The 17,549-nt window shown below is 41.5% G+C and overlaps 1 protein-coding gene across 2 annotated transcripts in view; it reads left to right on the top strand.

Moving 5' to 3' along the window:
* Positions 1–17,549, top strand: part of GADL1 (glutamate decarboxylase like 1) — a 183,228-nt gene that overhangs the window by 27,063 nt on the left and 138,616 nt on the right. For both annotated transcript variants that reach the window (XM_057554013.1, XM_007191535.2), the window contains exons 2-4: positions 9,499–9,671; positions 14,222–14,348; positions 16,576–16,666. In XM_057554013.1, the coding sequence (XP_057409996.1) occupies positions 9,499–9,671; positions 14,222–14,348; positions 16,576–16,666 (391 nt within the window). The remainder of the gene's footprint in view (positions 1–9,498; positions 9,672–14,221; positions 14,349–16,575; positions 16,667–17,549) is intronic.

Genomic DNA, 17,549 nt, shown 5'->3' on the forward strand with positions numbered 1-17,549 from the left:
CGGTTCTCTGTTTTCACAGAACACAGAATGACTCTTGCTCACTAGAAGGGGCAGTTGACTGGAAGGATTTGGGAGAACTCACAGAATTGGAGAGAGAGCTAAATAATGAGGCCTTGGAAAAGACAGGAGCCAAGGCAACTCTGGAGATCTGGAATACTTGAGACTTGGAGATACCATGAAAGGGGAACACCTTAACTGACAGTGCTTCCGAGACTGTGTCCTGGGGGGAAGAGTGGTTCCAGTTGGGATGCCGATTAGGCCAAAAATTCCCCAAGCAAACAAGCAAACTCAAAATGGACGTTCTCCCTACTCAGCCTCAAATCTCAGAAAACACAGGAGTCACTGATAAAGCAACAAGTCAAATGTAATGTTTCACAACTATATGTAGGCAAGAAACTAGATGAAGAGTCAGAGAGGGTACAGAGCCAAGATGGCAGAGGGGGAAGTGCCAACAGAAATGGTGACCCTGGGGGGCAGTGGCCAGTGAAGGAGGGGGCGGATGTGGTGAGAGCAGCTCCTGGGGAGCACGGTGCTGATAAACCAGATGAAAGGACATCATCCATAGTCACGTTCTCCAGCCCAGGCTGAAATTTACTATATGCATATGCCAATCCAGTTTTCTCATAGAGCCTGGCTGCATTCAAGTCCCTGTAAGCTGAAGTAGTACCCATCAGTTCATAAGGTGTAGAGGGGGGATGATGGCTGGGGGTGATTTCACGGGCTGGCCATCAATATGACAAGCTAAGACTTACAATACCAGCATGTAGATCTTGTCAAGTAATGTTTACTCAAGCCATAGGAGTAGATGCCTCGGGGAATCCTACTCTCCTGAAAACATCAGAAGGTTACCCAATTTCTGGCCTGGTGCCCAGTGAAAGGAAAACATTTTTGAAATTAAAAATAAATAAATAGGGTATATGGTGACCATGCACTTATTGGCCATTGGCAGGGCACTGACAACTATATTAAGGAGCTGTTTCAGAGACTCCCTTCTAAGAAGCTTGTCCTCTCAGAGAATGGATGGTGTTGATGGACCCAGCTCTTTTGTTAAAGGGCATGCCTTGGCGTTTCCACAGAATCGGAGTCCTTTGACTGACATCCCAGATGCTAACACAACAGGGTCTCATAAAATAAAACCCAGGGTAATGAGAACATGTCACCAAAATGTTCTGTGTTCATCCATGCTTTGCAAGAGAGGAGCTGATGTATGGATACACAAAATTACCTTTTCCTATCTTATTCTTTCACCTTTCATCCAAAGATCATTTTAGAACATAGACTTACTGGAAGATAGAAAACTATACTATCCATGTACAGTTGTAGGGCTCATTAGAAAGACACGGGATTCCTGACAAGTTTGCAGTAATAATATTGTAGGTGAGACGTCAAAATAAATATAACCCCCCATCCTGTCTATTATCTAGTCCATGTCCTCCCTCTCCCTGGCCTGGATTATTGCCATCATGTCTCCCCAACTTGAACTCTTGATTTCCCACCTAAACTCGACACTGGTACCCACTTCATCTTTCTAAAGCACTCTTCTTATCAGAAGTTCTCAATGGCTCCCTATTGCCTACCAAGTAACATACACATTCCTCAGTCTCCAGTGAGGTTCCTGCAAGATCAGTGCCCATGTCACCTCTCAGCAGTCAGTCACTTCTCCCATTTACAGACCCTGCCCCTTGGACAAACAGAAGTACTTAAGGTTTCCTGGACACACACACACGCATTTTTTTTGCCTAGTTCAGTTTCCTTTTTGGTTATGAATGTCCTTGCCATAATCTTTGTTTCTACCCCATCATAACCAATTTCTACAAATCAGTCAAAAATCTTGATTCTCCATCCCCACCTTACCACACATTGACCCAACTGCCCTTTTCCGGTGGTCCCTGTATAAGCATAAGGCCCTGTCATCTAAGAGTCTTTTGTTTTCTTGACCCCCTGCACCCACTTCATCAGCAAGTCCTCTAGGCTTTACCACCAAAATTTCCCAGATTGCAATGCTTTTCCTACATCTTCTGGATCAAAGCCACCATTCTCTGTTGCCCGGACTTCTATAGTAGCCTCCTAAGTAATCTCCCTGTTTCCACATCTGCCCTCAGACAGTCTATCCTCTACAAGGTACCAGAGAAATCTGTTAGAAATGTAAACCAGATCATGTTACTCCTTTGTTTAAAACCTTTAAGTGGCTTCCTGTTGCTTTTAGAATAAAACACCTTACCTAACCTGCTCCCCGTCTGTCTTTCCAAAGCTCACTCTATTCCTCCTTCCCCTTGTCCTCACACTGGACTACACTGATGTCTTTCTATTCCTTTAAAAGGACAATTTATAGATTATTTGCATTTTTTGTTCCTTTCTGGACTATTCTCTTTTCATGTCTTTTTACATCTGGAACCTTCTCCTCATTTGCATCTCAATTCAAATGTTTCTTCTTCAGAAATACTTTCCCCTGATCAGATCTGAAATACCTCCTTATCTTCATCCTATCAAGTCATTCAGGTAATTTCCTTTAGAGCATTTATTAGAGTCTGCAGTTATTTTAATTATTTATCTGTTTGCCTTTTTATTAACTATCTCTCCCATCCATCCCAAGTCAATGTAAATTTGTGTCTTCTTGTTCATGGCTCGGCTTCCAATGCCTCACACAGTGTTCTGAACATAACAGGTGCTAAGTAAATATTTGCTGAATGGTTGAATGAAGGACCATCTTAAATATCATCTAAGAGGACTTTCTGCTTCTCACAGTCAGAAGCCCTCCTCTGGAATTTCAGTGTGTGCTTTGTCTGACCTCAAGTATCATGCTTTATACCGTCTGGATGGGATTCTAGGTATTCATAAACGTGTCTAATTTTCCTTATTGGACTTTGAGGTCACTGTCTGTGTGTCTGATCCATCTTTGAGTCTCCCATAGTGCCTACCCCAGTGTCTTATGCATAGCAGGTATTCAGTAAATATTTTGGGAAGTATAAATGAAAGAAGTATTAACTCACTGTGTATTTCAACTAAAGAGAGTTTAACCCCAAAAATGAGACTGAGTGATTTAAATTTTCTTTTCTTTTTTTTTTTTTTTTTTGCCTTTGGGTGCCCTTCTCTAGCTGACTAAAGTTGTGAGCATAGTTTTGCCATTTTCTCCTGTGACTTCATATTTGGGGGCTGTACTGTGGACATCGTTTGGTCTCTAAGTCAGGTATATGATTCTACCAATCACAGAGCTAGATTCAGACACTCAGTCCCTGTACTTGTTGCTACTACCCACACCTTCAGAGCTTCTGTGGCCACTGCTTTGTATTATTGTTATTTCTTAATATTTGTTTATTTCCTATAGTCTTCTTCCTTGGAGACTGCTCGTAGTTACCCTGGCATTGGCGTGTTGTTTCTAAGACAACAAAAATGACTTAAAATGGATGTGAAATTCAAAAGGGATGCAAACAATATATAAGTCTTACAGGACCAGGTACATTGACTAAATTAGGTGTCCACTTTTTTGAGCTTAGAAGAGACACCTGACTTGGAAAACTCCAGAACAGAGGAATGTCTCTTCAACTTTTGTTCAGCTCTATTTTTCTTCTCCCTGGCCCCCTGGATATTGTCTTTCAAGACTTTTAGCAACTTGACAGCAGAGATTCTGTGTTTTTTAATTTCTGTATTCCCAGACACCAGGCTGGTGCTTGGTACACAGTAGGCCCTTATTAATTTATTAATTAATACTATCCTCTTTTCCCAGGTTTTGCTTCTCATTCCTATCTTGGACTGGCCTACTGGGCTCTCCAGGTCCTGACCCTCAGCTCTCCCTGGGGCCCCAATATCTTTGGCACAAGTTTTCTGAAGAGTTCCTTGGCCTCCCCACCAGATGCCTGGATTCACTTTTGATCCATTGTTCCTCTTTCCATCCTTTGGAAGCAAGAGTTATTTTCTTAGTGCTGTTTTGCTCTTAACAATTAAAGAATCTCATATTAGAAGCTTGGCTCTTATTGGCAGACCTTCTGACAAAGACCTAAGGCTATTGATTCTAAACTTTACCTGGGCCAGCAGTGTAACGTGGGTGCTAGAAGAGAGTTCATGTAGACTTAGCCACAGTAAAGGTCCCCATTCACCGTGTCCTGTACTCTACTCCTGGCAGTTGGCTCTGCAGCTTGCACGTATGGCCACATTCAACCCTCCCAATGACTCAGTGCAATAGGCATGGCTATTTTCTCTGTTGGCCAGATAAGAAATCTGGATCACATGGAAGTTAAGTGACATGGATAAGATCACAGCAACACGGTTAGAATTGGGGCCAGGATCTGCCTGGTTTCAAAGCTTAAGCTTTGGAATCAACTAGGATGCTAATAGAAGACTTACTAATGGAATCATGATGACCAAAGAAGGGGAAATACCAATTCACTGTATTTTGAGTTGGTGAGACCACACCTGGGGTATGCCTCATTTTGTAAGATAGAAATAAACTGACCCAGACTAACAACCATGGTCTCTCAGATCCATGGAAGAAACTGGAACAGTTTTAACTGGCAAAATAAGAGATTTAGATGAGAGTTGATAAAGGTCTTCACGTGTTTGGATTAGAGTCCCGTGGAAGAGAAATTAGACTTGCTTTGTCTACCCATCTAGTGTAAAAGCCTGAAGAAATGACACAAATGCATATTGAGTCACTGTAGGGGAAGCTTTGTGACCACTCCCAGCTGTTTGTCCTGGACTTGCTACTTTAAGATGAGGTTTTAAAATTATAACTTTGTGGTGAGGTTTTAAAATTATTATTATTATTTCTTACTGCAGATATTTAAAGAGAAGACAGGTCTTCCAATTCAGAAGTCTTCTCTGATACCTCAACTTCTCCTATAACCCTAAGCCTTAACCCTAACTGTCTACATTGCTTACATTCAAAACATTTTATTGGTATCCTTCTCATGGCACTTGACACCCTTTATCTTCTATTGCATTATTCAAACTCTGAGGCTCTCAATTACCGAGGACAGGAACTGAGTCTAATTCATCTTGCTGTCATTACTAACTCCCTAACACTGCCTTGCAAACTGTAGATGCCCATAGAGCAGTATCTCATTGCTCCTTTGTAGAACTTCAATATATTATATTATTTACCCCAGTTTCACTACTTACCAGCTCTGTGACCCTGGGCAAGCCAATTAAACCCTCTGTGTCTCAGCTTCCTCAACTATAAAACTGAGTAACTAACTGGAAATTTTGTGACAATTAAATTTGCTAAATCTATAAAATTTTTAGAACAGAGCCTACCCTACATGTCTTTTATTCTTGTAAATTTTCAGCACCTAACTCCCCAAAGAGACTTTGAGATCCTCAAGGAGATGATCCAATTCCTGTCTTTAGCCCCCACCTACTGTGTGGCACATGGTAGGTGAATAACACATGTTTGTTGAAATGAAAACATAATTATTAAAGGATAAGAGGGAAGCCAGGCAAACGAAGATGTTAAGATTCTGGAAGCATCTTAGAGGTCAACCAGAACAGTGGTCCCTAAACCCACCTGCAATGTTAGTATATTTCAGTACTGTTAGTGTAAGTGAGCATGCAGCCAGCCCAGCACTTTCCTCGGGTTATCTCCTATTTTATAGATGAGGAAACTGAAGCACAGAGAGGATGTATTATTCCAGGATCAAAGAACCTGAGAGGCTAGAACTCAGATCTCCTGTTGTATCAGCCACTGGGTTGGGGAGGGGATTTGGGGGACTGTATGAAAGGGTTAGATAAGATGACCTCCAAGATAACAATACATTCAGCCAGCCAGTCCTCAGAGAGTTGCTGAGTGCCTACGAATGCCAACGGCTGAACGGTTTTCTGGGATGTCCAGAAAATTGAGGCATGGATCCCTTCTGTAGGCGTTTACAATCTGGTGCAAGAAATAAAACATCTACACAGATAACCACGGTGCAAGGTGGAAAGTGACAAGGTGGGAAGTCTGGACAGCTGCCCACCCCATGTGGGCTGAACTGCTTGGCTGTTGCCAGAAGTTCAATTCTCTTCATACGGACAATCCCTTCCCACTGAGCCTTCGTCTTCCCATTCTTCCAAGGGGTAGCTCATCAGCCACTTTAGAGTTCATTACCCTGGGCATCTGATTACTCTGAGATCTCCCTTTCTACTGTCATTGCTTACTGTCACATGTAATTTACTCCTGTTTGTTTATGTATTTAATAAATAGTCTTGACTGTCTACTACTATTAACTTACACTTACTGAGTTAGCTAATATTTCTAACATTTATTGAGTGCCCACTACACACCAGACATTGTTTTAGGTCTTCGTCTGTATTAATTCATTTACTTCTATGTCAACGAAAGAGGCCACGACTGAATCTCTGAAACAATATTTGAAGCTGAATTTATTGTTTGTTCAGCAAGGCAGAGCTGTGCATCTCTTTAAGCAAAACAGATGTTGAGCTTATATAGATAGGGGTTTGGAAAGTATGGAGTTGAGGAATTGGTGGAAACTCAGAAGTCGGAGTGTTTCAGGATTGACTGGCTTCCACGTTTGGAATTGTGGTTCCTGGAATGAGATTTGTTATGGACTGACTTTCAGAAGTCAAATGACTACAAAAAAGGGAAGGAGGGAAAAGAGAGAGTGGCCTTGGTGAAAAGAACGGCTCAGGGAGGAAAGTGAGAGCCTCTCACCAACTGTTTCTTTTGATAACCCAGACTGCAAACTCAGTTTTGCCTTGTTGACCCTGTTCTCCAGATCCTTCTTGTAGCCCCTGCTGCCCCTTCTCTAGCTCATGAATGGAGTTCCATGTCTGCCCTATTCCTACCAAAGGTGTTACCTCCTCGGTTAGGGCTGGCAACCTGCGATGGCTCCTCAGAGGAAGGGACATGATCACTGGATGGTGGAGGGAACCAGGGTCCCGGGCTTTTTAAATTTAATAGCCAACAAATGTTTATGGAACTCCTACAAACTGCCAGGCACATTCTGGGTGCTGTGGAACAGACACAAGCTCATGTTCCCATAGAGCGAAACCTCTGTTGCAGAGACAATATTTAAACAAGTAAATTAATAAGAATTGTATGTCACTGCTCTTGAGTCAAATAAAGCAGAGAAAGAAGGTGGGGGAGGGGAGTGGTGCAGTGTGAAATGGGGTCGTCGGGGACACCTCGCTGAGAAGCTGGTGTTTAAGGAAAGAGTCGAGGAAGAGTGAAGAGGAGAAAGTGGGTGAAACATGGTGAGCTTTGAGGGCAGGAATAAGAGATGAGGTTTGAGGTCCAAGAGATAATGGGGGAGGAGTTCATTTAAAGCCTTAGAGGTCATTATTAGGACTTTGACTTTTAATTTGATGAGATAAGGGGTCATTGACTGGTTTGAATAGAGGAGTCATCATGTGATCTGCCATCTTTTCAAAGACACATAGGAGCTACTATGTTGAGAATTGTCTACACGGTACATAGGGCAGGGTGGCAGCTGGGGGTTAGTTGGAAGGCTAACCCAAGTGTTTGATGGTGATAAGGGAGGGGGGAATGAAGAGCAGACAGATTCTGGGTATATTCTTCATGGAACACTCTTCCCATTGAACAATTTCATTATTTACCGCTATCAACTCTAGCAGTTAGATGGGAGGTCCTGGGTGTTCATCCCCAGAAGATCACAGCTTGACTGACTGTTCAATCTCCAGAGAGTCTTTTCCAGTTGGGCAAATGTAGTGGGGAAAGAGGGACATGATCACATCTGGTAATAGAAATAAAACATATCTATCAAGAAAAGACGCATACTCTATACCCAATTCTATTTAGTTTTTTTTAAAGTAGTATTTTCTCCTATATAATTGTTTGAATTATGGGGGATTTCTGTAATTGATGGCTGTGGAGAAACAGACAATTTTAATTTCAATTTCTCTGCTATTCTGGTTTCAAGTGGGTGTTTGACATTTTTTAGTGTGTTTGTGTGTGTGTGTGTGTGTGAGAGAGAGAGAGAGAGAAACTCTGAGAGGCCCACAGAGTGGTTGCTATTCCCTGGGCAATAAAAACCTGAAATCCTACTAATGAGGTTAGAAAAAAATCGAACTTTTTCTGTGTGCTTAATAATAGCACTGCCCACTTACATAACCAGGGTTCCCTGAATAATTGTCCTCTTTTCCAATTTATTTTTAGGACCTAAAATTTGGGGGGAGGAAAGTGCCTTTAGGTGTAGAGCATTTCCATCCAAAAGCTCAACTCCAGGGCTTCACCATTTGTCCTAAACCATGTTAAATACATCTTTTCAAGTGAAAGATAAGTGAAAGTGTAGGATGGAGCTAAAATTCATCGTGGGAGCTCTGGATGGTTTACCCTTGGGTGTGAGGATAAAAAATCGATCCTTTGCTACAGATTCTATCTTTCTCAAATTGGGGAATCTTCTTGTGACATTTTTATCTGTCTTCGTGGACACCATTTGAGTTTTCCAGTCATAGAATTAAAGGGTTTAGAAAACCACGGAATTATACCAAACATTTAACTGTGAGAAGAAGATGGACTCCAGGGCATAATAACTGTTAATACTGTTAGAACCCTCAGTAAGTATAAAAATGTTTGAAATACATACAGACCATCAGCATATTTAAGGTGTATTTACAAAGAATAAGTGAGGTGCTGTGCTAGCTGAGGCGCGGAAAAATACTTTTAAAAATTGTTTCTGTAAATTTCCACAACTCAGTGAACATGTACATTATAAGGAGGAAAGAGATAGTGATTAGAAAAAGAGAACACAATCGAGTCAGAGCTTGAGGCAGATATTGGTTGAATATCTGGATTAAGTTGCCAGAATTATTTTGGAGGAGGGCTATTTTGGGTAAGCAGTAACCTTTATTCTCAGATATAGATTTCCATGTTGACTTTTAACCTTTAGTCACTGAGTGGCAACTGTCCAGTCCTGAAAATGTCCTGCTCCATCCTTCTGCCTAAATTGCAAGTTTGAAAAGTTTAAAGGTGTTAAATACGGGTTTACGGGAATTGTGACACTGCTCACGTTCTTTTCTCCTTCTCCCAGTAGGAAATGGCCGAGTGGGTTTAACAAGGGGTTTCATAGACAAAGCAGAGGGGCATTTAATCACAGGCTTAAAATGTAAAATTAAGAGAAAAGGCACGTTGACATTACTTCTTCTTCTTTAGGAATGACTTATGAAAAGGAAATGTATGGTCATCCTTAAATTACAAGAGAGTGTGTGCCCATGAAATAGACATGGGCTTGTGTTTACAAAGATCTTTTTGTACATGTGTCTGAAAGATGTTTGTATGAGTGAGTAAAATGGGTTGAATTTATGTTGCTTGAGCTCCTCCATGCTCCCTGATGCTAAACAAGATGCAGCAGGAATGGAAAATGGAACTTTCTTTCTTTAACTCTGTCATGCCATTGGGCACCATAAGAAGCTGTCAGCTTCAATGCCTCAAATGTATTAAAAGAAGGTATGCCCTTTGAAGGTAGGATGGTGAGCCATTTCCCCTGTGTTTTGTTCTGTGCTCGAATTAGATTATCTCTCAAACACGGTTTGATTGTGTGCTTCCAGGAGATATCGATCCACAAGAGATGGTTTCCAGCAGGAAGAACACTGTTTTCGTGGATGGAGTCATACTGAATGGCCCCACAACAGATGCAAGAGCAGGAGAAAAATTTGTCGAAGAGGCCTGTAGACTAATAATGGAAGAGGTGGTTTTGAAGGCTACAGACATCAATGAGAAGGTAAATATAAAAACCTATAAGGAACCCTAAGAATGGGAAAGATAGGTTTTAACCAAACCTGGATGGCTAGATGTAAGGGAAATGGGAATCATGCTTTCATTTCCTCTATATCCTTGTTTCAAGGGGATTCCCAGATACCAAAGTTTGTATCTACTCCCCACCCCATCCCCACCTCCAGACCCCCACCCAGTCTCTGTTTTCCTGGGAGGGTTGACTTTTACTTTGCCACCCAGCATGTGTCAGGAAATTGGCTGAGACCCAGAGTTTAACCAGGTAAGGCTGTGAAGCACAAGATGAAGCTTTCTGCCCCAGATAACAATATAGATTATAAACCACCCAATGATCTGATTTCTACACTCTCCAAGGCACACTCTGCTTTCCATTTTCTTGTGCATATTCTTTATGTTACTAGGGAAAACCAAGCAGAAGGTAGAAAAAGTGTGAAAAGTTTAAAAATTTATCTAAGTGTCTTTACCAGAACCTTGTCTGAGCTCAGACTAGAAATCGTGGGTTGTTAAGTCTGACTTCTGACTGGTACCAATGACTGGTTCTAGGTTTCAAATTCAGACTCAAATTCAGATGCAAATTGATATTGGAATTACCACTAATAACATCTATTCTTAACAGTACTTACTACGTGCCAGGTGATATTCTAAGAACTATTCCATACGTATTTGTGTATTTAATCCATGTGTTTGTGTATTTAATCATTAAAGACCCCTAAGATGCAGGTACTATTTATTAACTCCATTTTAGAGACGAGGGAAAAAATGTGGCACAAGAGGTCAAGTACGTTGCCCCAAAGCACATGCTAGCAAGTCTCAGAGCTGGTACTAAACTCCAGGCAGGCTGGCTTCAGAGTCTGTGCTTTTAATGATTCCTCCATACGTTTCTTAAAATCTCAAAATTAACCTCTATCACAATGATCACCTTTCATACTGGAATCAGATTATCAGGAAATGGAGGGAGAGATTTTCATTTCACTTTTATCAGGAGAAATAAATGTCATTTTAAAAAATGATTTTGAATGTGAAGTGGTATTCTGAATTTTGGGTAACATGCATTTGGGAAAACTAATAGGAAAATAGATTGAAATGACCCATGATCTTGGAATGGTTAAATTCAAGGCAAAGTCACTGGAGGTGTTTCCTGATATGTACTTATAATTGCATATTTTCCTGTCTTCTTTGTACTTGGGGAATATTTTGGACCTGCTTTACTTTGGAGTAAACTACTCCCCTGGAACTTTTTTTATATCGGCCTTTATTCAGTCATTAAATATTAACTGAGTGTTAGCTAAGGGTAAAGCATTACATTTGGGCCTGGGGGATATAAAGAAAAGTAAGATAAAGGTTCAGCTTTGAACAGAATTTTAATCTCATTGGGAGAACAAGTTTTTGTTGGGATAGAGAACAGGGGGTCCCAATAAGAACGTGATAAATGCTGTGTGATTTGGGCAGACTTTGGGGATTTCACTGAGGAGTGGGCACCTTGAACTTTGATGCAGAGTCTGAAGGTGAAGTAAGGTTTTGATGGACAGAGAGAAGTCAGCACAGGTGTGTTGAAGAAAGCGGGAGGTAAATGATAGAGAGTTGTAATAGGATAAGGTATTTAATACACTAAGAGGACCCTTCACCTAGAAAGAAGGGCTCATACAGGGCACTAATGGGAGGTAGGATGAGAAGGGTATGCTTAAGATCCTAAGTTGTCAATTAAGCAACCCCAAGCCCATTGCAATATAGTAGACATGCATCCATATGAAGCTGGATTGAAAGTTATGTTGAGGTTGGGAGAGGGAGGTGAGGATTTTATGCTGCTGACTTAGCCTACTTGGTCAGAGATTCAACAAGTCCCCTTTCAATGGTGACCTGAGGATAGGATGGGTCCCCACACTTAGATGATTATTACTAGTGCCCTCTTTGATAGACACTTTTTCTCAGCCACTTTTTTTGTTTGTTTGTAATTGAACTGTAATTTACATTCAGTCGAATGTATTCCTTTTGGTGTGCAGTTCTATGAGTTTTGACAAGTCATGTAACCATGAACAGAATTAAGATACAGATTAAGATCCATCACCCCCCCATATTTCCCCGTGCCCCTCCATAGTCAACCTCTCCCCTCACCTCTAGCCCCTGGCAATCACTGATCTGTGGTTTGTTGTTGTTGTTTTTTGTCCTTGTGGTTTTTGCCTTTTCCAAAGGTAAGGTAGATGGAATCATATCCCAAGTAGCCTTTGGAGTCTTGCTATTTTCTCTCAGCGAAATGTGCTGGAGATTCATCCACGTTACATGAATCCATAGTCCTTCCTTTTGATGGGCTCAGTCCATTTGATTTACTTCTGCCCATTATGGTTCTAAGCTGAGAGTTTGATTTCATACCTCTCACACGACTTGGTATTTCCTCCTCCTTTCTGCAGTCTCCCACATCCTGGTCTTTACTCCCTGGAGGCCCCCCTGTCTCTCTCCTCCCCTCCACAGTGAAACTTTTTAAAGATTGTCAACACTGCCCCCCTCCCTCTACTTCCTCACCTCCTACATCCTCACTTCACACAATCTGGCCTCCACTCCCACCTCCCTCAGTCAAATGCTCTTGCCAAGAACACCTCCTTGTTCATAAATCCCAGGATCACTTCTCAGGCTTTGTCTAAGTTGGCTTCTCAGCAGAATTTGACAGTGATGGCCATCTTCTCCTTAAAACATTCTTTTTCCTTGTTTTAGTAGCAGCAGGATTTGACAGTGATGACCGTCTCCTCCTTCAAGCATCCTTCTTCCTTTGTTTAGTAGCACAAAACTCTTCTGGGATTCTCCCTGCCTCCCTGGCTTGTCCTCCACTTCACAACTGAGCTCCTCTCCCTTTGCCCATTTCTTACGTGTTGGCGCCGCCCAGGTGAGACCCTGCGCCTTCCCCTCTTACTGTAGGTTCCCCCTGAGCTGTGTCACCTGTCTCATATTATAATGGATGCCTGGAACTCTGTTCCTGATCTTTTACAAGAGCTTCAGACCAACTGCTACACCCCTTTTGGGTGTCCTGAAGGTGCCTTGGACTAAATATGCCCCAAAATCATCATCCCCACCCCACCCCATCCACCATCAACCCGTGTGCAAGCTGGAAACCTCAGAATGGCCTTTGGCTCATTGCTCTCCCTCATCCTTAATGTGCTGCTGCTTTCCGAGTACTATTGATGGTGCATTTTCAAAATCTCCATATATGCTTCATTCCTAAAGCAGCTAGCCTCATCCAGACTACTACCTTCTCTTGCCTGGTTTATTAGAGTAACCTCTTATTTCCAATTTTATTTGGAATCTCCATATAGCAACCAAAGCTATTGTCTAAAACACAAATATGATCATATAATCCCCCTGTCCAAAACATAACAGTTTTTTTAGAGCCATGTTCAAACTCTGTAACATGCCACACAAAGCCTGTCACAATCTGAGCCTTGTTTATCTCTTCATTCATTCATTCATTCATTCAACACATCTTTGTTGATAACCTCTTGTTATGGCAGGCTCTGTTAGTTACTTGGGATCGGTGAGCAAACTGACTGACATGTCTGCTCTCATGGAGATTGTGTAGGATATCATAAATGAATTACACAGCACGCTGGAAGGTGACAGGTGCTATGGAAAAAGGAAGAGAAGAAACAGTTGGGGGGAATTGCTAGACATGGGGTAATGTGCAGCCTGGGATTTTAAATAAGGACTCCGGATTGCTGTCACTGAGAAAGTGACATTTGAGAAGGGTTTTGGATGAAGTGAGGAAGTTAGTGATGAGGATATTGGTGGGGGGGGCATTCCAGGCTGAGGGCAAAGACCCAAAGGTGGGAATGTGCCTGGTCTTTTAAGAAACAGAAAGGAGGCCAGGTTGCGGGGGCAGAGTCAGCTGGGAGGAAAGCAGTACCACCAGGGAAGGAGGTTGTACAGGATCGTTTTAGGTCATTATAAGGACTTAGGCTTTTACTTTGAAAGAATGAGGAGCCATCAGAGGTGTTAGAGCAGAGGGGTGACCGTGGCTCATATACAAGAGGAGCATTCTGGATTCTGGCTGCCTGGCTGAGAGTAGATTGTACAGGGCCAGGGGACAAGCAGAGAGACAAGTTAGGAGTTATGCCAGGAGCCGAGCTTCACTTCTCCCTCCCTCCCCCAGGCTCTGTGTTCAAGCCACACCCAACGGACTTCACTCTTCAGAAGGGCTGTGGGTGCCCTTATATCTCAGCTTTGCTTGTGCTGTTCCTCCCACCTAGAAGGCCCCTTGCATGACCCCATCCCTTAATCTTTGCTTGGTTCACCCCACTCTTATTTTATGTCACAACTTAGATGTCAGTTCCTCCAGGACATCTTCCCAAATGTAAGATGGGGTCCCTCCTTTGTTCCAGCAACATCTGCTTTACCATCATAGCTCTGGTCACAGGGAACTATGTTTGCAGGTTAAATCTCTCTCTCTCCCACTTGTCTGGAAGCTTCACAAGGGTAGGGGCCACGCTTCCGACATCCTCTCCACACCTGGCTCTAGCGGGTACCCAGTTAACCGTGCCTTTGCCGCATCTCCAGGTCTGTGAGTGGCGGCCCCCTGAACAGCTGAAACAGCTTCTCGACTTGGAGCTAAGGGACACAGGAGAGCCACACCAGCGGCTGTTGGAACTCTGCCAGGACGTCATACGCTACAGCGTCAAGACCAGTAAGAACTTCACTGACTCCCTTGATCCGTGCTCTAACACGTTCTTCCATTTTCTTAAGCCTGTATTTACCTCATAGTAAAGGCAACTAGGGCGCTGTTTATGGGATGAGAAAGCTGGATCAAAAATAGTGGTTCTGATGTTTTGACAATGGTCCATATGTCTAATCCGTAAAATAGATTTGTCAAGGCCAAAGATAGGTTGATAGAAAAACTGATGGTGTTAGTGGTCATATGTAAATATTATATGCTCTTCAGCAATCCTCATCCTCCTGATAAGTAACAGTATCATGACTGCTACTTATCATTTCTTTTGTTGGTCCAAACTGATAAACAGTATTTTGATTTTAGAAGTTGTTAAGGGATTTTAAATCCTGATTGCCCAGAATATGGCCCCCCAAAATGTTCAAGAGGGTGTCTTTACTATAAACAGGGATAGATTTATTTGTAAAGTACTCTTGGCAGTTGGCAAGTACCAAATTATTTGATCAAATCTAGCAGGATCAAAAGATAAAAACCTTTCGGAAGGTATAAGAAAATGAATGCATGGTGAGTTTTTGCTCTGATAGTTTCACAATAATGCTGAACCACTGTGATCTTTTGTAAATGCAGTAACATGATCTTTGTCTTGTGCTTAAGTCCTATTCCAATTGACCGTTAATATCCTATATACCCAGTGAAAAAGTTTCAGAAGTAGAAGAATAACTCTCCAAAATATGCATTTCTCAGTGTGATATAAAGGTAATCTAGTGCTTAAGACCATACAGGCATTATGCTTTGTGAGTTCTGACACTGAACTAAATTTAGTGGAAGGAACATAATAAAATCCTGGCTAAAAATAATTGGTTTATATTCCCTTGGGAAAGTCTGGTGTATGTATCAAAAAACCAGTTAACATTTCAAATGCAGAGATACATATCTCATTATTACAGTGCATGTCGGAAGTGTAGAATGACATTTAATGCAGTAGGTTTTTCAGTTTACTGGATACTTTCCATAAAGTTACCATGGAAATCAATCATAAATTAATGTGGAACTAAAAAAAAAGTCTTATTAAAATTACTTGTAGCAATGTCTGGTTTCCTTTGCCAGATTAGAGGAAGTTTGCCATGTTTTATACGAAAAGGCATTTTCTTCTGAGACTTTTTTCACTGAACTGGTTTAAAGAGAAAAAAACCCCAAAACCAAATGCTGTGAGTTGCAATGAGAGGTCACTAACTAAAATGATTCCCAAATACCCAAATTTAGAAGTAGGCCTCCTACCTCTTTATTCTTTGTCACACTGATTGAGAATGTCAAGCCAGCTGTTAGCCTGGGGTTTGGTGTGAATATTCACACTGTGTAAAGCCAAGAACCTTTATGAGACCTTTTATAGGAGGGAAAAAAATAGAAAGTTGGAACTGAAGTTTTTCGAGCCTTAAAGGCAACTGCCTTTGAAGTGCATTGAATCAGAAAGTTTATGTAAGCTGCATGATGAGTCACATCTTACTCCAACAACACGATGCCAGTTGCACTATAAAAAATAGTCCAATCTGAAAAATTAAAAGGCCACTCACTGCCAGGAGCCTGAAGTGAACCCTTTTGGTGAGTGAAATGTGTTTAAATTAGGGAAATTAACATCGATATTTTTAGAAGGTAAAGGTAGCAGCAGGCTTTGATATGTGGACAAACTGCTCAAATAATCCATTTCTCAAGGTTCTGGTTTGGGTCTGGGTTGTATTTAAAAAGAAACAGGTAAAGCAAAGCTCTCAAAAGAGTGCTCAAGTTTTGCTTAGAAACATATTGTTCAGTAGACAGGGCTATGAAATGGGTCTTCAACATTTGTTTCCCTTGTACATGACAATATTTTAAATGCTTTTTTTAAATTGAGGTATAATTTACATTCAGGAAAGTGGGAAACCTCAGGTGCTCAGCTCAGTGAATTTGTACCTATCTGCATGTAAGTGACCATCACCCAGAGCAAGATATAGACCATTCCTGGGACTCCAGAGGCCCCCTCAAGTCCCTTCCTAATCAGTATCTCCTTGCCAAAGGTACCTGGAATTCTAATCTCTGTCTCCACAGATCAGCTTTGCCCCATATTGAACGTCATATAAGTGGAATCATGCATTGTATGCTCCTTGTATCCAGCTGCTTACATTGTCTGAAGGATTCACTTATATTATTCTGTGTCGATAGTTTTCTTTCTTTTTTACTGCTGTGTAGATTAATATTCTATTTCAATTTACAGACCATCCAAGATTTTTCAACCAGTTATATGCTGGACTTGATTATTACTCCTTGGTGGCCAGATTTATGACAGAAGCATTAAACCCAAGTGTGTGAGTACCTTTAAATGGAATTTTACAAGGAATATGGATTAGAGATTTTGTTAAGTAGGTGAAGTTTTATTTCATTAACTTCTATTTAATGGTTTAATTTGTGCAGTGTCATCATAAATAATGGAATAGTCTTATGACACTTTGCAGTATTCAAAGAACAGTTTGATCTGATAGTGGTATGTGAGATGGGTAAGGCAGGAATTATCTCCACTTAACAGATGAGAAAATTGATTAAGAACTCATTCCTGCATGAAAAGCCATGTCTGTGCTAAGGTGCTGGAGAGATACTTTGTGTAAAAACAAACCTCCACTTTGCCTCCATGAAGCAAATAATCTAGTGATATAGAGATGCATGCAAATTAATCAAAATGATCTACACAAATTAATGTATTATTTTCAAATGAAGGAGAGGTGCATGATGCTATAAATATAAATGGGACAAGTTTTCCTTGTTGGGCACTGAGGGAAGTCTTCTCTGAGGAAGTGACGGCTAAATGCTGAAGAATGAATGAAAGTTAACTAGGTGAAAAGAGGAGGGATGGGTTCCAGAGGGAACAGCATGTTCAAAGACTCTATGACAAGAGACAGCATGACGTGCTATGAACCGAAAAGTCAGGGTGGGTGTAGCTGAGAAAGTTATGGGGGGTGTCATGGAGGGCAAGATTGGAGCCAGACATGCAGGGCCCAGTGGGCCACATTTATGAGTTATTCTAAGTACAATGAAAAGCCATTGAAGGTTTCCACATCACTAGGTGACATTTGCTTAGTAAAAAGATCATTGGAAATATGGAGAGTGGATTGGAGGGGACCCATTAGGATGGCATTACCTTGGTCAGGTAAGAGATGATAGTTGCTTGGATTTAGACAGAAGTGGTAGGAATAG

The sequence above is a fragment of the Balaenoptera acutorostrata genome, chromosome 10 (genome assembly GCF_949987535.1).
Source record: "Balaenoptera acutorostrata chromosome 10, mBalAcu1.1, whole genome shotgun sequence".
NCBI classification, from domain to species: Eukaryota; Metazoa; Chordata; class Mammalia; order Artiodactyla; family Balaenopteridae; genus Balaenoptera; species Balaenoptera acutorostrata.